Raw genomic sequence first — 24,973 nt, 5'->3', positions numbered from 1 at the left:
TTATTGATATGTTATTTTTTAGTATTAAACTTAGTGTTTAATTAGGAATGTAACTTACTAATAAATAAATTAATAGAAAAAATTACAAAATGACACATAAACTTGAATTCCGTATCTCAAAATAAGTATACATGTCAAAATAAAAATTCAATGTGTCAAAAATTAAGTATACATATAAAAAAAAATTTAAATTTCAGAATTTAATATATATATAAATATATCTAAAAGACTAAAGTTAAATATTTAGCTTTTAATTTAATATGTGATTATTTAATATGAAATGAAGTTGATATTAGAATTATTAATTTATCTAATATTAAATATAAGAAAGCCCACCCTATTAAAAGGAAAAAAAAAATCTTATATAAGAATTTCAAATAATAATAACTAAAAATATAGAAAAAAATTGAAGAATTTGAAAAAAGAAAACTTATCATATCACATGATGGTAATAAATTAATTTTGTTTATTAAACTTATTTATATTAAATGAGAGAACAATACATATTTAGTTTGGCTAAAATGCAAAGTTGTCTTTTTAACTAACGGGTAATTAGTTTAAATTTTAATCTTCTCCTTAATTTATTCAGCAATTTGGCAAATATGATCAATACAACTCAATCAAAAGATTTGTTTAATATAAAAATTATATTTTAATCCTTGAACATTATACTAAATATCAAATCATATAAATATAGATTTTTATTAAATTAAAGTAAAATCATTTAATTTTAACATAAGTTACTCATATTATTTAATAAAAATAATTAAATATATTACTGTAGTTATATATTTTGATACAAATATAATGGCATTAATAACATTTCAAAGTTATTTAGTTCCGTCTTTGTAAATTTTTATTGAAATTAAAGTGTATCGCCTATAAATTTTATGCCACATATAATTCTAAATATTTAGTATTAGAGTAAAATTTAAAAAAATTATCTTGTGATTTGACCTTTTTTAATTTAAGAAATAGAAGTATTTTTCGTATCAAAAAAGTATCACGTGTTTTATTCTCTTAGCATTTATTAAGTACTTATTTATTGATTTTTTATTTTTTATATAATTTTACATGTATTTAATATGTACATTACTAAATTATAATTTTATAAGTAACACGACATATGTATCTAGAAAATACAACAAAAATAAAATATATATTATTCATTTAATATAAAAAATATCTCCATTCTTCAAGTGTAACATCATCAAACAACAGAATTATTTTTTAAACTTTACTCTTAATATTAAAATATTTTATCAATAACCATCAAGTATGTTAATTTATAATATATTTAAAATTATATAAAAATTTAAAAATAAAAAATAAATATTTTAAATAAATGTTAACAATATTAAATTAAATGTATAAATTTGGTAATATTGCTTAATTTGAAAACTTTTTTAATTAAGAATGTGAACTGAGAGCGGTGGCTAATTAATGGTGTGTATGTATGGGTGCAGCCTGTCTCCAAAACCATCCACCATAATGATGATGATGATGATTATTATGGTTTAAGAAAAGAAAAGAAAACAATATTAACCATTTATTCTTCTGTTCTTTGAAACTCAATTTTCAACATGAGGCTACTACATTTTATTTCAATTTTAATTTATAAAAAAATCAATCGACCGTGAACTATACAACACAGATAATTAATTTTTAAATTCGCTGTAACAATACTTTTTTATTTTTTGAATTGTTCTGCCGGATCGGTTGCTCAAGAAAATAAACTGCCAATTAAAAACTTTCAAAACTTCTTAAAAATTATAGTTTAAAAACTTTATGGTTTTTCAAAATGTTTCTTAATACTATTTTTGCCAAACACTTAAAAAGATTTTACTTTATCTTTTAACATCTTATTGTTATTTGATCTGATTATTAATTAAATTCTGAATTTTATATCTTTTGATAATTTTATCTAATTATTTCAGAATTTAAAATAAATCTGCATATTTTTATTTTATTTTATTTTAAAAAATATTTTTTAGTGACAATTTTTACAATTTTAAAACAAAAAATATGATATTGTAGATAGACTAATAAAAAAAATTATAAATCAACAAAAAGCTTGATGGAAATAAATACAAGATGTGTGAAAAATGCATAAATATAACATTTAATGACTATATTATTAAATTTAGGATATAATTCTTTGTTGACTTTGATATTTTTTTATTTTATATTAAATACGTTCGACTTGTCACGTCATTTTTTTACAATAATATTGTAAAAATGTAAAATTAAAGTTTTAATTAGTAATAGATATTAATTACCAACAATTTATTTTACTTTTGGAAATAAGGAATTAATTAAGTGGCAGAAGTTTTTCTCTTCAAATTCTTTCACAATCAAGCTACATGAGGCCAAAGTTTTCAATTCTTCTAAATGATACCAATGCAAGAAACTTGGATTTGGAGTAGTACAAAGTCTATACCATTATGTCCCACCTTTTGTGACCACTGCTTGGGCTTGACATTTATTCTTCCTCTGAAAGAGCTTCATCATCTCATTCATGAAAATGTTAGTGAATGGTTTGTGGGTCCAACACATGCAAGCTTTCTAGATTCTGGACTGTAACAAATTACCATGGAGATGAAATGTATGGCTATGGAGAAACAAAGAAAGAAAGCAAATTACAGTAGTGACCATATTTTGCAGGCATTCACACTTCATAAGGAAGCTGCCTTTTTGTGGACAATTAATAATCATATGCATGAAGACTAATGATGATAAATAATATTTATGCAATATTTATTTGTAGACAGGTATAATATGATTAATATCATAATTATATATAGTCAGTAATAATTCACTAATATACCATTTAGATATAATTGTAATTAGTAGCAGATTAATTAATTGCATTGAAATGAATCAGAGGAAAAAACAGTGGAAAGTCAATATTTAAGTACTGCTTTAGCTAATTAATTAAACAATGATTAGTTATTATTTATTTAATGACTTTATGATAGTGTAACTAATGAGAGTGTATCAGCCTGTAATTATCATAAAATTATGATATTAGTAATAATAATAATAATAATAATCTAATCTTAAACTGGATATATAATTATCCAAATCTGGGTTAATTAGCTAGTATATAATTCAGAATAGCATAACTAGAGAGTAGGATTTAAGAGCACTAATGCCTAATAGAATCACTAAATCAAGTGTATCATATTGGTAATTTTATGATGTCTTATCACATCACATATCATGACAACTAATTATGTGCATAATTATATTAGAAAGTAATTTAGAAGGATTATTAATCACAGTTTACTGTAATACAATTTACAATAATAATACATTGTATATTCTAATTTGTATAAATTCTTGTTCATTTAACGTGGCATATAATATTTTTATAAAATTATTTTTAGTATTTTAAAATTATTATTTTTATTAATAAAGTAATATTATACAAATATATTATATGCCACATCAGGTGAACAAATAAATTAAGATTAATTAGTCCTTCCATATATGATTATCAAAATGGCAGATAAATACAAACTGAAATTATAGGACATCTTTCCACTATTTCATTGAGTGATAAATAATAAAATGCATTCCTGGAAGTTTTATTACTTGTTGAATTTTATGTGCTTGATTATCATAAACTACTGCAACCAATGGCTAAACTTTCCTAATCAGATTCTTCAGAGAAAGATTTGTAAACTCTGCCTCACCATTTCTGTAAACACTGATTTGCTGTTGGAGCTTTTTTTTGACTTCATAAAAATCCAAGCAACTAATGAGGGAAAAACATACAAACACATTCATGATATTGATCATATTTCACATAAATAAACATCATAAATATAGGGGAAAAGAAAAAAGAATAAACACAAAACACATTCATGCTATTGATCATATTCATATACCCAACATGCATGTCTGTTAAGCTTCTGAAGCAAAAGGAGCAATTGCATACTTATATGCACCTTTCTGAAACAGTTGCCAAAGCTACTTCAACAAGTCACCATTTAGGTAACCCAACAAGAAAAAAAGACAATATTTATATATAAAGGTCTCCTCTGCAAGAAAAGCAATTCAAAGATACATATAAGAGAAAACTGTCTAAATACATCAATGTCCAATAATTACATCATTTTTGCATATTCTTAAAATACATGCTTCACTCTCATAAATACACTGCAAACAACAAAAATAAAATGCTTTCCTATCCTATCAGATATCAAGTAAGGTGACCGGATTTGACCTTATCATCTTTCTGACAATTATAATGTATCTAGAGAGATAATTTCTTTATTCTGTACTTAGATTTCCTGCCTATTAGAGCAAACTGAATGCTACTTCGAATCAAATTATTATCATTTATTAAGATGCAATTATGAATTTTTCAATGCTATGTTTAGTTAAAATCCATTAAATAATTCGTTTCATTTGAAAAAAAAAAAAAAGATATAAGAGAAAGTAAAATAGAAATGATAAAATTGAAAAAATGTATTTTTGTGTTATGAAATATATTAATTTACTAATGTAAAATTCATTTGGAAATTCTACCTGTTTTACTATAATTTAGTTTAGTTATCACCAATTTTACATAAATCTAATTATGTAGAATTCTAAACTAACTTTCTTGCTTAATTAGACTTAAACTTTAGATTTGTAAATAAACTCAATAAATTTCATGAATTTCAACCAAACACAATGTAAGAGAGAAATTCAATACTTATTGACAAAGAAACTTCTTAGCATCCATCTTGAAGAGGCTTTTTGATTTTAGGTTCGCATTGCAAGGTAAACTCGAATCGTGAGTTTGAAGACCTTCGATTATAAGCTTTTGTTTGATTATACAACAAGAATGAACTCAAATACACGCAATCCGCGCAAAACCGCGCTAGTGTAAGTTTAGCTAAGAAATGAATTGATTAGGTTTGATTATTGCTTGAATTTTAATTATAGTTCTAAAGTTAAATCAGGATTTTAGTAGACATTACAGCTCCTCCTAGCTACTTGAGTCAGCTTTAATGATCACTACATAGGTATATATGTGTATAGGTTTATACCTTGAGCATATAGAACATTGATGATCATTTGTAGGCAAACATTTTGATTAAAGCTAGAACAATAAAGTTAATTTGGATACTCATGTGTACTGCACTAATTTATTTATTTCATGTATAAGAGTTGCCTTAATCTTTCAAATCCCAAGAGAACTTTGGATTAAATTGCTTAACAGGTTTGCCTAGCCAGTTTGCAAATTAGTATACCATACCTACTGTGCAGACAGTACCTAAAATAGCTAAACTACTGATACACAAGATATATAAACTTTGATTTTATGAAGATAAAAATACCAAGCAGCCAACTAAAACATTTGGTAAAGTAAAATTACTCATTAGAATTCTATAGGTTTACCAGAATGATGAAGGTCACATGCATTTCTTTCAATGGTATTTAGGGATTATGATGGGACTTTATAAAGGGAAGTGCAATTCTACCTCTATATATGCATACACACTAGACTCTATGTACATGTGATGTACAAGGAAAAGGAGGAGAGAGAGATAGCTTGAGGGAGGGGTTGAAGGTAGGGTTTTCCTTTCCCTTAACCATGGCTTTGAAGGTGAAATATCATAATGTGGATTCAGTGGAAGAGAAGGTATGTCAGTACAATTCTACATCATATCCTTGAAATGCACGCTCACAGTAACCAAATTTTAGCATTTCCACCATCTTTGACATGATAAGTACTCAGCTATGCACTCTTGTATTTAATCCCAACAAGCCATGTTGTGGTTTCTCCCACACATATAGGAGACATGGCAACTTATTTCCATTGTTTCTTTTGGGGCCTATCACTTTCTTTTGCTCATTCAATAGCCTCAACATCTCATGTAATTAACTTTTATCACTCAAAAGGGTTTTTATTCCTTTCTTTGTCTTTCTCTCTTTGATAATGATCTCATCTTCATTCTTCTTCTAACTTTCCTTTGCAGGTTTACATTGTTTATTTAGGGCTCAACCCATTTCATGATCCTATTCTCACTTCCAATTCTCATCTTCAACTCCTCTCTAATGTCTTCACAAGGTACATAAAATGTTAGTCATGTTTCATATAATTTTGAATTTTATGCTTCTGTGTATTTGATTCTCTTTTGTATCATTTCCTTTTAGTGAAGGTGAAGCTAAGCAGTCCTTGCTCTATAGCTACAAGCATAGTTTCTCAGGCTTTTCAGCAATGCTCAATTCAACCCAAGCAGCCAACATTGCTAGTAATGAGCTTAACTTATTTTCAATTTCTATATTCTCTTAATTTTCATCAGAGCCCCTGGATGATCTCATCAATCAATGGAAAATAATATTGATTGAGAATGCAGACATGAAAGGAGTAATATCAGTGTTCAGAAGCAAGACAGTGAAGTTGCATACCACAAGAAGCTGGGACTTCTTGGGCATTCCCTTGTATAACAATGAAGCTAAGATTCCATATCCATTGACGTATGGAGATAATGTCATTGTTGGTGTCTTTGATTCGGGTATCAAACTTTCTTCTCTTATCACTTACATATAGAATCTGAACTTTTTTCCTATAGTATGAATTAGTTTTGCTTGTTGGTCCTGATCACATTAGGCATATGGCCAGACTCCAAAAGTTTCAAGGAAGAGGAATGTCTGGGGCCAATCCCACCATCCTGGAAAGGAAAATGTGTGAAAGGAGAAGAATTTGAGCCCAGACAAGCATGCAACAGGAAGCTAATTGGTGCACGTTACTACATCACAGGGATTGAACATGATTATGGAGTGTTGAATAAGAGTGGTGGCAATGCAGAATTTCGATCTCCTAGAGACTTTCTTGGTCATGGAACACATACTGCATCAACAGCAGTTGGATCAATAGTAAAGAATGTTAGCTTTCTAGGCTATGCACAAGGTACTGCCAGAGGTGGAGCACCTAGGGCTAGACTAGCAGTGTACAAAGTATGTTGGGGAAAGGATGGGGCATGCACAGAAGCTGATATACTTGCAGCCTATGATGATGCATTGAAAGATGGCGTCAATGTGATCTCAGTATCAATTGGTTCGCGGCCACCATTGGCTCAATTCTTTTATTCAAGTAATGCTATTGGTTCGTTTCATGCTATGCAGCTTGGTATTACAGTAGTGTTCTCAGCTGGAAATAGTGGTCCTGATCCTGCTTCAGTAGAGAATGTTTCTCCTTGGAGCATATCTGTTGCTGCTTCCACCATTGATCGATCATTTCCTGCAGAGATAGTTCTCAACTCTAACTTGTCTGTTATGGTAATTAATTTCCAAAGTTCATTCTTTTTATTTTTCTTAGAAGACTTTTATGAAATTTAGGGCTACAAGAAAACTTTTTCTTCTTTAAGTTATCATCCTTTTACTTCTTTAGTGTTTCTGTAAACATTATTGGAAAAGATGAAATAATCATGTAGGCTCAATGGGGAAAAATAATGACCCTTATTGCAAAAGAAATTTCGATTTACAAGGGTTCTGTTTTTCATAGGCTAAATAGCTCAGATAAGTGGCCATATATATATATATTATGCTGAAGTACTTGATTAGTAATATAGGAATAGCCAATAGCCGATCTCTAGACCCTTCGATTATAGAAGCACTGATGCCATATGAAAGAATCATTCCACCAAAAAGAAATTCAAGCTGTTAGATAACACTTCAGGAATAGTTTTATAGAGTGGAAATAAGCATGCTGTAGTAAACAAGATGTGCGAGTACTGAATAGTGGTCATATATGATTGTTTTAGGGACAAAGCTTCCTAACAAAAGAGATCACAGGAATATTAGCGAATGCAGATATGTATTTTGATGGCGGGTATCTCTCTCTATCTTAACCTTTAAGAAAGAAAGAAAGATACAGTGTTCTTGATATGCTTTAAGCTAGCTTCAGGTAACATTAACATGTAATGATTTCCAGGCTTTGCTATCCGGACTTATGGAATAATATTTCAGCAGCAGGGAAGATTGTCATTTGCAGAGGGCCAACATCATTTAGTGACATTGCACAATCAGCAGTGAGGACAGCCAAAGGAACAGCTCTTATCTTTGTTGATACCCCCACCAACCAGTTTGCCGATGTTGATATCATCCCAACTGTTCGTGTTGATTTTACTAAAGGAACCACAATTCTGAACTACATTAATCAGTTTCAACTGTAAGTAGTAATTACTCATAACTAAATACAAATTATCTTCAATCTTAGAAGATTAATTCAAATTAGAAATGCCTGCAACTATATATACAATCATTAATCCTAAGATATTTATATGGACTGTGAAGACTTCAAGTGGTGAAGATATTGCCAAGTAGAACTGTAATTGGGCAGTCACCAGCGCCTGTGGTGGCACCCTTCTCTTCCAGAGGGCCAAGCTCAATTTCACCTGACTTTCTCAAGGTTAATTCTGAACTAATCTAGCATGCATGGAAGTTGAATATATTAAGTATATTAATTAGGGTAATTAATTTATTACAGCCAGACCTGACTGCACCAGGAATTAATATACTAGCAGCATGGCCTTCTAAGACTCCTCCAACATTTCTACCAGGTGATAAACGATCTGTGAAGTGGAATTTTCAGTCAGGGACATCAATGTCTTGCCCTCATGTTTCAGGAGTTGTTGCTCTTATTAAATCCGCACATCCCCACTGGTCTCCTGCAGCAATTAGATCTGCTCTCATCACCACTGGTAAGAAAGGAATTAACAACTCCTAGCCACCTATTTAAGGCCTACAAAACCATTCTCTTCTTGTTTGTTAGGAACATGGAACTTTTTGGGTGCCAAATTAAAGACAATTATTCTTAACCTACAATGTCTTATTAATGGTAGCTACATACACATATATAATGGCCTCTTCCACTTGAAACCCTAGCTACACAACAAAGAAAAGGAAACCCTAGACAGTAGAGCACTCCATCAGATTATATCCTAAAGCCATGCATGCCTTTTTAGTTTACAAAAGGCCAAAAGATATCTGTGGGACTTGGCTTGATTATCACACTTGCAAATAATTGCAAGATGTCTATAACAAGAATTCAGAATAAATTGAATGTTCACAAATCATAACACATTTGATATGATTGCATATTTCTTTTTAATGGTACCATTGAATTCAAGCAAATATTTTTTTTTTCTCAGATTTAAATAATACTCTAAATAAATTGAGTGCATATTTTAGATATTGATTATCAAATAACCATTTCATCAAAAAGTTTAAAGTGTGAAGTAAGGCCTAAGAATGGTTTTATACTTTTTATACGTTTTCACTCACAAATGCCTATTGAACTTGAAGACCTAAATACTTATGCTAAAATATTTAATCAATGACACATAATTAGTCAAAAATTGAATTCTGAACCTTTTAATTTTTGATCCATATAAGATTATCATTTCCTCCAAAAGTTTAATCAATTAAAGGAAGCCCCAAAAATACTTTTATATCTCTGACAAAATATATCAATAAAAATATAAGAAAAGAAATGAAGCCTAAAATTTTACATGCACGCCATTTTCTTGGTATGTTTTCATTCCAGCATCCACAAAGGACACAGCCCTTGATAGCATTCTAGCTGGTGAATCAATGAAAGGTTCAGACCCTTTTGACATTGGAGCTGGACAAATAAGCCCATTAAAAGCAATGGATCCAGGTTTAATCTACGACATGAAAGCCAGTGACTACATTATCTACCTTTGTAATATCGGATATACCCAGAAACAAATAAAGACTTTGGTTCTTCCTGCTCCTGGGATTGACACAAGCTGCTCTCGATCTCCCAAAATAAGCAACACCAACATAAATTATCCATCCATCACAGTCCCTGATCTCCGGTGCTCTACAACAATCAAGAGGACAGTTCGAAATGTGGGCAGAAACAAGAATGCCATATACTTTGCTAGCATTGTGAAGCCTAATGGAGTGGAGGTAGTGATATGGCCACGACTTCTGGTATTTTCATTCTTCAAGGAGGAACTATCATACTACGTGACTCTCAATCCAATGAAGAAATCTCAGGGGAGATATGATTTTGGAGAAATAGTTTGGTCAGATGGTCTTGGCCACTGTGTTAGGAGTCCATTGGTTGTGATGGTGAACACTGCTGCCCATGATGATTCTACTGGTCTTGCCTCAAGCATTTAGGGAGACCTTATCATATAATCTCTCTGGTATTGCATCATTTGAGATTGGAGTTTAATTTTTTAAAAGCTTTTCATGTATGGTTGTTATGTTATGTGAGGCTAATAATCATCACCACAACATGTTTGATTCAATAAATTTATTTGTATTCTCTATATGAAGATTAATAGCCTCTATGATAGATAGATGGATAAAAAAAATGATTTGTGTATGGATAAATATGATAAATTTAAATTAAAGATTAACAACTAAAATAGTCGTTTTGTGCTTCACATAGTATTTAGTTAAAATCCATAAAAATTATGAAATTCATTTAATAATCTAATTAATATATTTTAAATAGAATGAAAGTCAATTTAGTATTTTACATAATCAAATTTGTGTTGAATTAGTTATAGTTATTAGATTTAAGTTTATGTGTAATTTTCTAGTTTTTATATTAATTTATTAATTAATAAGTTATATTTCTAATTAAACACTCGTCCTAATCTTGAGAAATAACATATTAATAAATTAATTTTCTAATTAGATAATGATTAGTTTTCTAATTGGATAATGAGTATTCTAAAAAAATGGCATACTAATTATATTTAATATTATATTAACCAATTAATTAATTTTTTAATTAGATATTGATCCTAATTATAAAAAGTAATATTCTTAAATATTATATTCACTAATAAATTAACTTTTAATTATATAATAATTTCTAATTCTAAAAATAGTAATATCGATTATATTGATAGTATTAATTTATATAATATTAGAATTAATAAATAACTATTTTAAAAATAATTTTTATATTATTCTACAAATAAAATTTTTAAAAAATCTAAGGACATTTAAAAATAGTTAATTGCTATTATTTTTTAAAATATTTTAAATTAATATCAAATATTAAAAAATTATTAAATTGTATCTATAAATTTAATTTTATAATCTAAATAATAATAACGGTCGTAAAATGCACGAAAAACGACTAATCTTTATTAATTAATAAAGATATTTACATCATTTTATACTGCATATCAATGTATTCTAATCAAAATTAAGCATTTTAACCTAGAAGATATTGTTTTTAATATTTCTTGTGATTTTGGAGGATCTAGCGATACAGAAAAACTAACAACGGAAAGTTTATCTTCTTACTCATATACCTTTTGGAAAGGTTTAATTACAAATTAAATTATGAATTTTACACTTTTTAACAATTTTATTCTATTATTTAAAAAAATTTAAAATAAATATCCATATCATTAATCTATTTTCAAAAACTAATTGATTACAATTTTTTAAATTTCAAAATAAGAAATATGATATATAGAATCGATTGTGCTTAAATAAAAATAATTTGTCCTACACTTAACAATATTATCATTAATAGTATCATATATATCCATCCTTTAAAATATTTTACATCTAACTACAACAAAATCTTTTGGTGACTCACTGAGTTTTATATCAGGAAGCAGAATTGACATGCTATATTATTTTTCTTATTTTAAATTATAAAAGTTATTGTTAAAAAATATTTTTAAAAATAAATTAAAAGTATAGATATTTATTTTAAAATTTTATAATAATTAAATAAAACTGTTAAAAAGTGTAAAATTTAAAATTTAATTAGTAATTAAGCTTTTGAAAAATTGATAATGCATCTTTTGTGCCTTCACAACTTTCTTTGACAGAGGAACCACAAGTCCCTTGAAAATCATCAAGCTTTTGAATTCTTTTTTGACAAGTGTTAAGCAGAAAGACTATTAAAATAATTTGTAAGAATAATTTAAATATAAAATTTGTTTACAAAATCTATTCGGTCATTTGTTTAGTTGAAAATAATTTAATGATTATGTTAGCTCAGCCAATAAGGACCAAGAAACTTTTTTTAAAGATTTATTTGAAATTAAATTAAATATATAGGGGATAAAATGAGTAAATTTGCAAAAATATAGGGACTGAAATTATGAGTTTTATAAGTTTCTTATCCTTTAATTGAAAGTGTAATTAAATTTTAAAATTTTAAAATAATTTAATTATATTTCTAAAAAAATTAAAAATATAATAATTATATCTTTAAAATTAACTCATTTTTTAGCAAATAATAAAGATCAAAGTGAAAAAAAAAATTATCATTTTATGATTTTTATTTATTAAAAAAGAAAACTGATATTTTTTCATATGCAAAAAACGTGATTATTTTAGCTGATATTTTCTCATTTAAAATAAACATAATCGGTTTCAAAATGTAATTATTTTATATTTTGAATTTTAAAATGTAATTAAACTATTTTAAAGTTGAGGAATTTAATTGCAATTTGGCTGAAAGTTAGAGGGGTTATTGTACCTTTTACCCAAAGTAAACATTGAATGATGTTGAAGACTGACGAGGATCTTGACCACAAAGTGACGTGGCGAATTTCAGATGTTCATCCTCTTTGCTAATAGAAACCAAATCCAAAAGGATAATGGTGATGGCGATGATGATAATTACAATGATATTAAAAAAATAATAATAATCTTTGTACATTTCTGTGGTTGATTTGCCGCATGTGTTAAACACTTGTACTCACCTTGTCTTCTTTGCCAACGGCTTACCATTACGAACAACTAACAGCTCTTCTGTAATAAAGAGACTTGATAAAAATCAGACCAATTTTGCAAAATAATGGCTACCCATTTTAGAAGATCTGGAGGTATACTTGCTTCTTCAATTTCCCAAAAGAGACAACTCTCCGCAGCAGCTTGTCAAGGCAACCTTATTCATCAACAACAACGGCTCCAAGAAACAAGCAAATCATTGAATCTTTGCTCTGCCATCAATCAAGCTCTTCATATCGCTTTGGATTCTGATCCTCGGTATCCTTTCGCACTCTACCCACTACGTTTTTTCATTGGAAATTTATTCTTTATGGTTTCTTTATATGCTCATCAATAATGGGTCTTTGATTTTTCTATTTTGGCAAATGGAATAGGACTGCCTCTTTACTCTTTCTCCTGGCTAATCCTTATTTTTATTGTTATTCTCGGCATGTCTTATTGAATTGGTGTTATTCTTTGTGAATGGTTTGCTTTGATTGAATCTGGTGCTAAAAATAATTTTTAAGGTTTTTGTATTGAGGTTTCTAGGTAACAACTCAAATCTTTTGAGGGTTCTTTTTTTAATTTTTATTACTTACCTACTTCCAGTCATGTTAAGCAATGTGACAAATTCTTTTTTTTTTTTTTTAAAAAAGGAAAGAAGAAGGAAAAAAGAACTCCCAATGTATGTGGATTCTTATAAATGTCGAAGGCATATAAACTTTTTCTTTTCTCTTGTACTTGTTTTACAATGATCAGCCGTATATTCCATCAAAAAGATGAAGTTTGTGACACTGTTGTCCCTTGAAAAAGTGATGACGGACAGAAGGAGGGGTACTTTTGCAAACTCTAGTCAAAGATCCTGTATATTATTGTCTTTACATGCTCAATGGAACAAGAAAGTTTTATGGATGGCAATTGAGCGACTCATCTCTTATCATGAGCCATTAGTTTTCTTCTTCTGTTTTTTTTTTTTTTTTTTTCTAATGGCTTGGTTGAACCATTTGATCTTACTTTACCATTTCATGTTAAAACCTTTATTAGTTTCTGAAGATTAGTTTCAGCATTAGTTAATAAAAACTTTTGTACCACTTATACTACTTTATGGCTTATGCACTCTGGACATAATGTGGTTTGCTTGCAAACAGGTTGAACAGCTTTGAACCTTAGAATATTCTTCTAATGACAATTTTGTGTGTGCTAAAATCTACTTTGCATCATCATTTATTGATTATACTTCTCGTTTCAACTCATTGATTAAACCATCTGTCAGTTCTTACGTATTTGGAGAAGATGTCAGCTTTGGTGGGGTATTCCGTTGCACAACAGGACTAGCAGAACGCTTTGGCAAAAATCGAGTTTTCAATACTCCTCTCTGTGAACAGGTAATTGTATGTTTCACTTGTATCTGTTTTCAGACATGCTTAATTTATAAATATTTGATTTTCAAATCAGAGTTTAAAGCTAAGAGAGATTTATAAGTGGAAAGCCCTTTTAGGATATTTTATCCTAACATAAAGTTGAGCCTCATCTTATATCTCTCACCTTCTCATCTTACATGGTGCAATATGAGTCTACTTATTGTTCTTTTAATTGTTAAGGTTTGTTATTTATCAATTCTTGAATAATGTATTGGCATTACTAACATGATGTTATAGGGCATTGTTGGATTTGGCATTGGTCTGGCAGCAATGGTGAGTATTTAATACTTGTTGAAGGGTTTCATAAGCTCTATAACTACATCCTATACATTTTGATCTCATAGTTAACTCCTTTTCTAATCATGTATGACAGGATAATAGAGCTATAGCGGAAATTCAATTTGCAGATTATATCTATCCTGCTTTTGATCAGGCAAGCAACCTCTCAATTCTAAGTTTATTCGCACCTCCAGAATTCACTATAATTGATGGAATTTGCCACTTAGCAGATTGTTAATGAAGCTGCTAAGTTTAGATACAGGAGTGGCAATCAATATAATTGCGGAGGTGAAATTTTTTTCTTTTCCTTTTTCAGATAATTACCACTTATCTTATGGTCTTTTTCTTTTTTGTCCTCTATGTTCCCACTTCCCTTTTCTAATATGATGATGTTTAAAGTGACTCCCCAGGTTTAACCATAAGAGCACCATATGGAGCCGTGGGACATGGTGGACATTATCACTCACAATCCCCTGAAGCTTTCTTTTGTCATGTTCCTGGTATCAAAGTATATTTCCTTCCTTTAGTTGGTTAGCCATCAGCGTGCTTTTCTATATATATATATATATATATATATATATATAATGTATATACATACATGTGGGTTTCTATCATGATAGCTTTTCTCATGCTGTGCTGTGCTGTGCATAATCTAGAGAAACCTGCAATGTCAACATGCGTACAATCAAGATATAGTTTTCATGGCAACTGTATTTTGTTTCTGGTAAAATTTTGTATATCATAGAAAGGATAATTTAAATTTTTTTGGATCTACTTTGCGTGGAAACCTCCACAAAAAGATGAAACTCTTGTAATGTGAAACATATATCTACTATTATTTATAGAACATCCAAGCATCATAGGATAACCTCAGCTAAGCTTTGCCAAGTGAGATGATGGCCACTTTCAGTATGACATAGTATGCATATTTATACAAAATGATTCTTTTGTTTCTGTCTTTCGTTTTTTTTGGCACTGGTATTACTTTCATTTACTAATCTAACTTTAATTAGTTGAACTCAAGGAGTTGACAAGAGGTATTACAAGGCTGTTAAATCTCCTAACTTCTCTATCCAAGTATGAGATTCACACATTATCTCCAATAACCCTAATTAATAATCTATTTACAGGTGGTTATTCCTCGAAGCCCATGGCAAGCAAAAGGATTGTTATTATCTGCCATACGGGATCCAAACCCTGTTATATTTTTTGAGCCAAAAGTATGAGCTCTTTCTCCTCCGTTTTAAAGAAGTAGCCCATTTATTCAATTCTTCAGTTTTACATATTGATGTCAATTTCATGCACAATTTCAGTGGCTTTATCGCTTAGCGGTAGAAGAGGTACCTGAGCATGATTACATGTTACCATTGTCAGAGGCAGAGGTATGTGACTTGCATCTGTCAAGGGAAGACTTTCAATTTATTGTTCTGAAGAAATTTGCAAACAAAATATCAGGTGATTCAAGAAGGCAGTGACATAACTCTTGTTGGTTGGGGAGCACAGCTGTCTGTGATGGAGCAGGCTTGTACTGATGCTGAGAAGGTAATACAAAATTTTCTTTTGGTTTGATTTGAACAATAGGAGTATAAATTCCGCTAGTCACGATCTGATTTCTACATTAGTGGTGCAATAGAATGGTTATTGGTATAATTATTAGGTCAAATAAAGCAGGGCTTACCCAATTGGTTAATGGGTCCATATTGTTCAGATGTTATGGGAATTGAAACTTGCCTGCGGTAGTATGTTCTATTGTAATTCTGTTCTGAGCTAGTAGCAAGCCAAAATCATTGCTCTCGGCTTTGAGCCTCTACCTGGCATGATACAGAGTCTTAAATATAGGAAATTTGACACGGCCTATTTCTCAATGGTTGTTCAATAGAAACAGCCCTAGTAATTTGTTGGTACAATGACCTGCAAAGCAGCTTCTAGTATCACTATTCCATGATATGGCATGACAAATCATGTTCTAGATGCATTGACCACCTTAAACTATATTTCTGATATTTCTGACATATAATTACACATGAAGACTAATCTACTCAATTATAAACATATGCGGACTACTAAATGCAAATAGCAGTTTTGATCTCTAATGCACCCCTTCGAGATAGATCCTGCTAATATCCTTTGCAAACTAGGCACAATTATAGAAGGATAATTTCTACGTTAAGCTCAATTTTAGTAGGAAATAAATCGCTCTTCGTTGAGAATATCTTTTAGACTTCTGGATATCAATTACGTTAGAGTAGTGCTCTACAAGATGAATAAATCCGTACTAATATTTGCATGAAGTAGTTGGATGAGAGAAAAGTGGACATTTTACCTGTCACTTGGAAGGATGATTTTTGGAACTAAATTATTTTTTAAATAAACTTATCAAAAAAGTTGTGTAATTTATCGCATAACTCTTTCATAAAAAAATAGGGTGTTTAGTTAAGTGTTAAACAAGTCCTTTGTTAATTTCATTGCCTGTTTATAATAGGCCTATGATTTATTCCTAGATTCTACATGTTTCCTGCACTGAGATCCATATATAAGTTGCTTCAGCAGATTCGCTATTTGGTTATTGGAGTACCTTTCCCCCTTTCTCTTTGCCATTAATTTTATGTATTTAATTATATTCTGTGAGTAGGATGATGCTATCATTTTTATCACCCTTGGAAATTTTTGAGTAGAGAGATGATCTGTGAAAATTTGCAGGATGGAATATCTTGTGAACTGATTGACCTGAAAACATTGATACCCTGGGATAAAGAAACAGTGGAAGCTTCAGTTAGAAAGACTGGAAGACTTCTTGTAAGTACTCTATGTGAGTTCATTAAACTGTGCTTCCCAAAAAGCCAGCATGCAGTAATATTTATTCTTGTTGTCTACTGTAGATTAGTCATGAAGCTCCAATTACTGGAGGTTTTGGTGCTGAAATCTCTGCATCTATTGTCGAACGTTGCTTCTTACGGGTGAGCAACTAAGCATTGACTTGTTCTATACCTCTTTATTTCTTTTGTTTTATTTGAGGTTGACAGTGTTTTCAAGCCTTTGTTGGTTTAATAATAGCAGGAACTCCATAAATTAATAGTTGGCTTTTAAGGTTATTGTTGTTAATGAGCAGCTATTGGCTCCTGAAACTTAACCAACCACAAGTTCATTTGTAAGAAGAAAAAGAAAATACCTTTGTATTTTGTCCACATGGGTACTTGTCTAAATTGGAATCAATGCAAGGGTTCTCAAATCTAATGTCAGTAGAAAGTTTGAACTGCAAAACATTTCTTTAATATTGGCTGCTCAGGAACATGCTTACCCGGAGGAAGACTTTAAGCATCTCATTTTCTGCCTTTTTTCTCTGTCATTTTTGGGTGTAGAATGTGGTGCCATGAAAATGGCTGGTCTGTTATTTTGCTTGGAAAGAAGTTTGTAGCTAAACAAGTGAATGTGTTTGCAGTTAGAAGCCCCAGTAGCCAGAGTCTGCGGTCTTGATACACCCTTTCCTCTTGTTTTTGAGCCATTTTATATGCCCAACAAGAACAAGGTGAGTGTTCATATCCAAAGCCAGTAAGTTGGCATTAATACCAGTACTTTTCATTGCTCTCTAATGGTGGATGCATTGTGATTGCAGATACTGGATGCAATCAAATCAACTGTAAATTACTAGATTGTCTCCTAACAGATTGCCATCATCTGGGGAATCAAATCAATATTGCCATTATCTGGGGAATCAAATCAATATTTGCTGATTTTGGGCTGATCCATGGTGGGATAGGGAAGGGAGTTTGAAATTTTTCATGAATGTTAAAAGTTATATGTGAAAACAAGAAAGCCAGCAATACAAATGCTGCAGCTCATTGCTTATCAATTATTACCCACTTCTGTAACAAACTGATAAACTGGATTAATTGAGGATGCAATCTGTTTATCCATCTCCTCTCCAAAATGCTTTTATTGGACCTGAGGCCACAAAACCAAAACCATGGGTGTTATTTGAATTGTTTGTGGAGTTCTTGGCAAAAGGGATTTAGCATTAGCATAACTGCCTTAATTTTAGAAACCCATATAAGGGTTTTTTCTTAATCACAATTTATTTTTTTCAGGTCAAATAGTAAGGCTATCTTTTAATATAAATTTGTCCAAATTTTCATAATTGATTTACAAAGACTTCAGCTCCATTTGCATTGAGGTCGTATATTATTTAAAAATCAAACAGATAAAATTGATAATTTTTCTCTAAATAATTTACAAATATTAATATTATTAAATAAAAAGAGAGACTTTTACGAGTTTCAAACAACTCGAAACAAATACGAATTATTAATTAAAGTATTGCTAATGGAAAAGGCCTCAGAGATCTTGGTGGATAAACATTCATCAACTGATTTAAATCATCAAGAGTAGCAAATATTTGATTCTCACATCACCGGCCTATCCAGTATTTGATAAAAACAATTGTTTACTTATTTTTTCAATGATTTCTAAAAAAGTGATTTATAAAACAAAAAAAAAAAAGAAGTGAAGAAGAATAAGAAGAAGAAGAGAGTCAGAAGTAGCTGGTTGAGTAAAATCATATTTAGTGAAATCAGTGGGAATCCGTCTGATTTATTTCATCATCCTCTCTTCTTCCTTCATCTACCAATCATTTTCCAAAACAGAAAAAAGAAAACAAATGTATCTACCTTGTCACCGATATTGCCTATGCAGAGGAAAACCGGAGCTAAAGGTAGAGTTTTTATACATAAAACCCTAAGATTTCATCTATAAAAACCATTTAAAAACATTAGTATCGCCTAAGGATAGATTCCATGATCCATCTTTTCCAACAGATCAAAGAACTGCAATTTTAGGCTTCTTTCTCAACAAACAAAAGCAATAACAAGAAGATTTCTGTGAAAACAGAAACATCAAATAAGTCAAATTATTATGCCTGCTCCAATCGCTATTCTGCTGAAAATTCTCCTTCGTTTACCTGTATATATAGAGAGATGAACGCCAGACATGGTATAACCAAAACCCTAATACTAACACAGAGAGCGGCAGATGTTCGTTGGGCCTTTCTATTTAAGGTTGGGCCCATAGGATTATTTCCCCAATTGGTCAGTATTTTTCACTTTTTTAATAAAGGAATTTTTACATAAATACAAAAAAAAAGTAAATTAACTAATTTTTATTTCTCAAATTTCGAAATTTTATAAAATTACGCTAAAATAAAAAATTTAACTATTATAGTCGTAATCTAAAAAAACCGAATGAAAAGAAAGAAATTTCTTGTTTTGAAAAGAATAAAGTTTAAAAAACTATCGTAAAATCTGCCGACGGATGAAAATATTTTTTATATAAAAAAATAAAAAATATATAAAATAAAAATTGATTTCATAATAATATAAATTAAAATAATATCGTTTTAGTATATTTTAGGTATATAATATCAGTATTAATTTTTTGATAAAATAATAAAAGAGTATATATAAATAAAAAAATTGAAAAAAAAAATCACAAAAACAATGAGTTTTTAACCATAAAAATAAAACTTTTTCAAGAAAAATAATGCACATGAAATTTCTTCAAATAAAGATTCACCTCTAAATTCTAATGAGTTTCATCTCTTTTTTTTTAATGTTTCCTTTTATAGATAATAATTAAGCGATTCCTTTATATACATATATTTTAATAATTTGTCATATAATGTGTTTGTTTGTTTTCGATGTAACCATGATCAGCAGGTAAGACGATAAACTTGGCACTAAAATCTTGACTTTTGACTTAATGATATGTTCGTTGGTTTCCTTTTAACATTGTGCAGTTTCAGTCCTTCCATGCTTAATGCTTGTCCATAGATGTGAAGGGAAAGTATCACCCTTCACCTTCTGGGCATCTTCCCATATAATTTGTGCAATTTTGCTAATGCTCATGCCTGTTTAAATTGTTAAGCAAAAACGCCAAGTACTATACAGAGCAAAAAAGTTGCTACCATGTTCAGGGAATTCAATTTCCACATTCAGTATCAGAATCTGAGACACTACATATGAAGATCCATTTTACAACATATACGTATCAAATGTTCTGCTCTGCTCTCTTCTCTTATCTTCTCCCTTATCAATACTCCACCTGAGCTTCAACTGCTCTGAACTTTTCGACACAAATGCAAACTTGAAAAGAAGAAAATCACATTATGTTGGTGCTTCATGGGAATTTACTTTAAAATGAGACATCCGAGTATCTCTTCAGGATTTCTTCCAAAATTACCGGACAATACTCTAGCCGACGTCCTCTCTTGAGAGAGATTTGGTAATTTGGAGCAGACAAAAGCCTCAAAGCAATTCTCCACGTTACACCTCTACCTTCCAATTAGAATCTGAAGCCTGAGCCACAAGGGTACCTGATACATCCTTCACAAAAGTCCTAAGGCATCCATTTATTATGCGAGGTGCTGCCCCATCACAGAACCGCTTGGCAAGATCAACAGCCTTCATAAATAATCAAAATACAATTAAACTGGATCAGATTGGCATCAAATGTGGCGATAGCGCATTTAGCATGTATGCCAAGCACAAAAAGGGCAAGAAGCAGTGAGAGAGGGACAAGTTACCTCATTAATGACAATTTGGTGCCGTGTACCAACAACTGCAATCTCAGACATTGCCAAATGGAGGATACAGAATTCCAAAATTCTGCCACCCGGCTGACTCTGATATGAAATATAAGTGGAGTTGTGAGATATTTGTGGGTAAGATAAAGCTTGATAAAGTTCTACTGAACTCTAAAATGTAAATTCCACGCAGCTGTTAAAACTCATGAGTGTAATGCTAATGTGGATACTAAGTATTGCATCTTGTACTTTTGGATATAATATCTACTCGACACACAACCTTCCAGTATTGACCCCATAAGGCCTACATAATCCAAGGTGTCATACCTCTAACCTATGACAATCTTTTCCACAGCTTGGTGCAACTTTCCAAACAATTAGATATGCACTAAGAAGCAAATGGAATACAGTTAAAAACCAAATTTAACCAAATTCAAAAACATCAAGTATGCAAAGACAACTATATTTCCTTATATAGAGGCATATGGAGACATATACATACTTACATATGAATCCATGTTTTCATTCTGTTTGCTTTATGATAGGATGGGATCTTCAGATGAAATAATTTGGTCTTCATAATATAGTCTAAATTGTTTAAATAGCAGTCAAATGGATATATTTTCTTTGGTTGCTTTAGGTTCAAAACCAAAAGGCAATTACATAAAATGGTGAATGAAACCTTGCTTAATGAATTTGAAAACATTATTTAAAATGTGTATTGCAAATACTTTCTCTAGAATTTGGTTAATGCACTTTTCCCCTTCATTATATATGTTTGTACTTGTACAATTTGAACTTAAAGACTAAAATTAAGAAACCTAGAACTTCAAATATTTATCTGAATGCAGCTCAAAGAAATTTGGTACAATATATACTCAAATACACAAGATGTGTGGGATTCAGTATGTATATCCAATAAAAATGAGTTGATGGGAGGGAACCAATTCAACACAACTTTGTAGTGTTTTCAATTAAAAGTTTAATTCAATTACAGTTCTGTGCAGTGAAATATAGCAGTGATCTTTGAACTCCTAGTCCTGTGCTGCAATTGTTAAATCATACAACTGACCACAATCTTGCACATAGCAATTTTAAGAAAGACAAATGCCAAGATCCAGTGTACTTTTCAAATTTCATCAACCTAGAAATAAACTATACCTATGATTAAACCAAAAAAAAAGGCCTAGAATCCAGCTGAATTCAAACAACAAAAGATCATGCATTCAAACCTTCCAATTAGGTGGGGCAACTTTGTCTATAATAAGAACATGGCTATCCCACTTCTCCACAACTGCTGCTAGAAGCTTCCTTGTGAAACTGCCACCAAACGTATAAGTATCTATAAGAAAGATAGTTCAATCCAATTCACACACATACACAATCTCTCTCTCTCTTTCTCTCTCAGTGTAGACAGCAAGCCAAGTAATTTACAACAAAGGAGCTTACCGCAAAAGTAATTTGCTATAGACCAACTTTGGAGGAGCTGAAAGGACTTCTGCTTCTAAAATAACAAAGAGAGAGACAAAATTTCACATTCAGAAAGGAGTAGAAAATGGCCAAGTTGAGATAGATTTAACTGTATGAACAGGTCATAACTGTAGAAAATGCCTTTTATTCTTCTTTTTTCTTTTTATGTTGAAAGAGCTGAATTCTAAAAACTATGAGTTTTCCAAAACTGAGAATTGACTAAACATAAATCAATTTAATTGAATTCTTCCATTTTTAGACTTTGCAAACACATTCACAGATACAAACAATTAGATGCAATAGATGGGATTTAAAAGTGGTAGAATAGACTAAAAGATGAATGAGATGCTACAGAAAGCAATGGAACTTGAGTCAGAAGCATGAGAAAATATAAGCTGTGAAGTACTTGAATAAGCTATACAAAGACTAATCCGGGAAGAGCATAATTACCAAGTGCAGACTCTTTTTCATCACTGGATAGAAGCTTATCTGCTTCTTCAATGGTGTCAGTTGTAACAGGAGGTCCTCCGAAGCTCATGTGATTGTACTCCAACAATGATGTCTTGTCAAATTCATAGCCAGCTTCTGAATAATTTTTTTTAAAAAAAAAAAAAGCCAAATCAGATCACCAAATAGCTATTAAGAACTAAATGATTAACAAACTAACTAACTATTAACAGCTAGTTTCATGTTATAAACGAGTAGTGGACTACCTCTCCTTGCATTGATTCGTTTCTCAAAAAGTCGAACTGGATCAGACCCTTCCAAGCACGCTGCATATATCATCATTCTTGCAAGTTGCAACCAAACCCACAAAAGCAAATAACGAGAGATGGAGAAAAAAAATTAGGCTAGACACAAAAACTGCGGTTCCCTATAGGAGACCAGTAAAAAAAATTATTGAAGCATACAGGTGTAGAAGGGCTGTGCTTCAGTTGTTTGCGAGAATGAATGAAAGAAATAACTTGAAAAACTTTCAAATTTGAAACCTTTAGCTTACGCTATATTGTATATTATATGCAAAGTTACAGAATTTGGAAATGGATAAGCCTAAAACCCAAAACCCAGAATCATTTTTGGCATTAATAAGTAACTAATAGAAAATGAGAGAGACGAGGGGTAGAGAAGATACAGAGCGAGTTCACGGGCGGCTCTGGGGCTGCAAAACCTGCCGCTCTTATCAATCTTAGGCATCATTTCTTTGTCCTTTGTTGAATTCTCCGCTGATTTTTCAACTACAAATGCAGAAGTGCGAAGAGTGGTACGAGTGGGAGGAAGGGAAGAGAGTGCCACGAGCATTTGCCTCTTCTTGCTCACTCGCAAGTTGGGTAAGGTTAAGCTCAGCGTTTGGCATTTCAAAAGAGATGAAGAAGAAGAAGAAGATGATGATGATGAAGGATGTGAAGGGTGAATTGTGAACTTATTGAGATAATTTGAATATAAAGAAGAAGAAGAAGAATGGGAATAGCTTACAATTGAGCTTCCCTCCATTACCATTCTTTCTACTTCAAGAACTGGTCTCGAATGGTATGGATAAGACTCGAAAAGATTGTATCTTTTTGGGTATATAATATCTCCACTCTCATGTCGGCGTCGTTTCATCTCACAACAATTTCTTTAGTTTTCAGGCCAAAACACATACTTGAGCCCCTAAACTTTACATGCTTTTGTAATTCAGCCTTTAAACTTTATTTTGGTACAATTAAATTCTTAAACTTTCAATTTTATTATAATCAAATCCTTCTAGAAAACCGTCAAATCACTTGAAACAAATACGTGTCTCATTATATATTTAAATATATAAATATCTATTAAACTTATTTATTAAGCTCTTAAGCTTTTTTTAATTTTATTATTTTTAAAGCCTTTAATATGATATATATTTTAAAAAAATTCACAAACTCAAATAAAGACCTAATCACTCTCTTAATAATTTAAAAATATTTTTTTAAACTCTTAAAGATCACTCACCATATTATAGGAAATTAAGTTAAAAGTATTTACTTAAGTGGAATTTTTTAGGGCGGATTCCTACATTTTGGAGGCCTTTAGACAATTTTAAAAAGATATAATTACCAATTAAATTATAATTTTATAATTTTTGATAATTTTATTTAATTATTTTAAAATTTTAAAATAATTATTTTTATTTTATTTTATTTTTAAAAATATTTTACAAATAATTTTTATAATTTTATAATAAGAACAGTGATGTACCACATGAATTGTGCTTATTAAAAAAAATTTATAAATCAACAAAAAAATTTAATACAATTATAAAAATTATAAAAGTAATACATATACATAAAACTTTTAATAGTTATATTACTAAATTTATAATAAAACTTTCCAATTTTTACTTTTAGTAAATACATTTAATTAATTACATCGCTTTTTTTTACTTTTTTACTATTATAAAAATCTTTTCTTGAAAATATGTTTCAAAAATAAATTAAAAACACATCTATTTATATTTAAATCTTAAAATAATTAAAAATTTATG

General features: G+C 30.3%; 3 protein-coding genes and 2 non-coding genes across 6 annotated transcripts; 2 read left to right on the top strand and 3 right to left on the bottom strand.

The window, feature by feature from the left end:
- Positions 1-5,769: 5,769 nt before the first annotated feature.
- On the top strand, positions 5,770-10,325 carry LOC8282159 (subtilisin-like protease SBT3.18). 2 transcript variants are annotated; one of them, XM_048379438.1, is made up of 10 exons: positions 5,770-5,873; positions 5,976-6,067; positions 6,154-6,251; positions 6,357-6,515; positions 6,623-7,278; positions 7,764-7,831; positions 7,934-8,170; positions 8,296-8,410; positions 8,489-8,702; positions 9,548-10,325. In XM_048379438.1, exons 1-10 carry the CDS (start codon positions 5,799-5,801, stop codon positions 10,150-10,152), a joined length of 2,319 nt encoding a protein of 772 aa, XP_048235395.1. In that variant the 5' UTR covers positions 5,770-5,798; the 3' UTR covers positions 10,153-10,325. The 2 variants fall into 2 exon arrangements, with proteins under 2 accessions (XP_048235395.1, XP_025013886.2); XM_025158118.2 differs by having other exon boundaries at positions 6,611-7,278.
- A 2,265-nt stretch (positions 10,326-12,590) lies between these two features.
- LOC8282158 (2-oxoisovalerate dehydrogenase subunit beta 1, mitochondrial) lies at positions 12,591-18,340 on the top strand. The gene is made up of 13 exons (XM_002523354.4): positions 12,591-13,005; positions 14,000-14,111; positions 14,385-14,420; positions 14,521-14,580; positions 14,657-14,714; positions 14,837-14,934; positions 15,557-15,646; positions 15,740-15,808; positions 15,882-15,968; positions 17,127-17,222; positions 17,306-17,383; positions 17,866-17,952; positions 18,040-18,340. The coding sequence occupies exons 1-13, from the start codon at positions 12,815-12,817 to the stop codon at positions 18,073-18,075; spliced, it is 1,098 nt and encodes a 365-aa protein (XP_002523400.1). The 5' UTR covers positions 12,591-12,814; the 3' UTR covers positions 18,076-18,340.
- Positions 18,341-18,754: 414 nt separating this feature from the next.
- Positions 18,755-18,840, bottom strand: LOC112535522. The gene has a single exon (XR_003079637.1). It is a non-coding gene; the product is annotated as a small nucleolar RNA SNORD24 (small nucleolar RNA).
- A 109-nt stretch (positions 18,841-18,949) lies between these two features.
- LOC112535523 lies at positions 18,950-19,031 on the bottom strand. Its single transcript, XR_003079638.1, has one exon. It is a non-coding gene; the product is annotated as a small nucleolar RNA R12 (small nucleolar RNA).
- Positions 19,032-20,386: 1,355 nt separating this feature from the next.
- On the bottom strand, positions 20,387-24,023 carry LOC8282157. The gene is made up of 7 exons (XM_048379567.1): positions 23,603-24,023; positions 23,184-23,260; positions 22,921-23,055; positions 22,450-22,504; positions 22,233-22,320; positions 21,001-21,099; positions 20,387-20,878 (listed from the first exon to the last, which is right to left on the bottom strand). The coding sequence occupies exons 1-7, from the start codon at positions 23,965-23,967 to the stop codon at positions 20,741-20,743; spliced, it is 957 nt and encodes a 318-aa protein (XP_048235524.1). The 5' UTR covers positions 23,968-24,023; the 3' UTR covers positions 20,387-20,740.
- Positions 24,024-24,973: the final 950 nt, after the last annotated feature.

The sequence above is a fragment of the Ricinus communis genome, chromosome 9 (genome assembly GCF_019578655.1).
Source record: "Ricinus communis isolate WT05 ecotype wild-type chromosome 9, ASM1957865v1, whole genome shotgun sequence".
Classification (NCBI taxonomy): domain Eukaryota; kingdom Viridiplantae; phylum Streptophyta; class Magnoliopsida; order Malpighiales; family Euphorbiaceae; genus Ricinus; species Ricinus communis.
Note: the sequence above shows the minus strand (reverse complement) of the source record. Positions and strands in the feature narration are given on the sequence as shown.

Bases quoted from the DNA above. Each gene is read 5' to 3' on its own strand.
- LOC8282158 (XM_002523354.4), top strand. From the start codon at position 12,815: ATGGCTACCCATTTTAGAAGATCTGGAGGTATACTTGCTTCTTCAATT. The intron at 14,935-15,556 runs GTATATTTCCTT...ATCTATTTACAG, and splicing joins GTCATGTTCCTGGTATCAAA to GTGGTTATTCCTCGAAGCCC. The intron at 17,223-17,305 runs GTAAGTACTCTA...TGTCTACTGTAG, and splicing joins GAAAGACTGGAAGACTTCTT to ATTAGTCATGAAGCTCCAAT.
- LOC8282157 (XM_048379567.1), bottom strand. From the start codon at position 23,967: ATGGTAATGGAGGGAAGCTCAATTGTAAGCTATTCCCATTCTTCTTCT. The intron at 23,261-23,602 runs GTATCTTCTCTA...GCAACTTGCAAG, and splicing joins GCCGCCCGTGAACTCGCTCT to AATGATGATATATGCAGCGT. The intron at 20,879-21,000 runs GTAACTTGTCCC...TTATTTATGAAG, and splicing joins ACCAAATTGTCATTAATGAG to GCTGTTGATCTTGCCAAGCG.
- LOC8282159 (XM_025158118.2), top strand. From the start codon at position 5,799: ATGGCAACTTATTTCCATTGTTTCTTTTGGGGCCTATCACTTTCTTTT. The intron at 6,516-6,610 runs GTATCAAACTTT...TGATCACATTAG, and splicing joins TGTTGGTGTCTTTGATTCGG to GCATATGGCCAGACTCCAAA. The intron at 7,832-7,933 runs GTATCTCTCTCT...AATGATTTCCAG, and splicing joins GATATGTATTTTGATGGCGG to GCTTTGCTATCCGGACTTAT.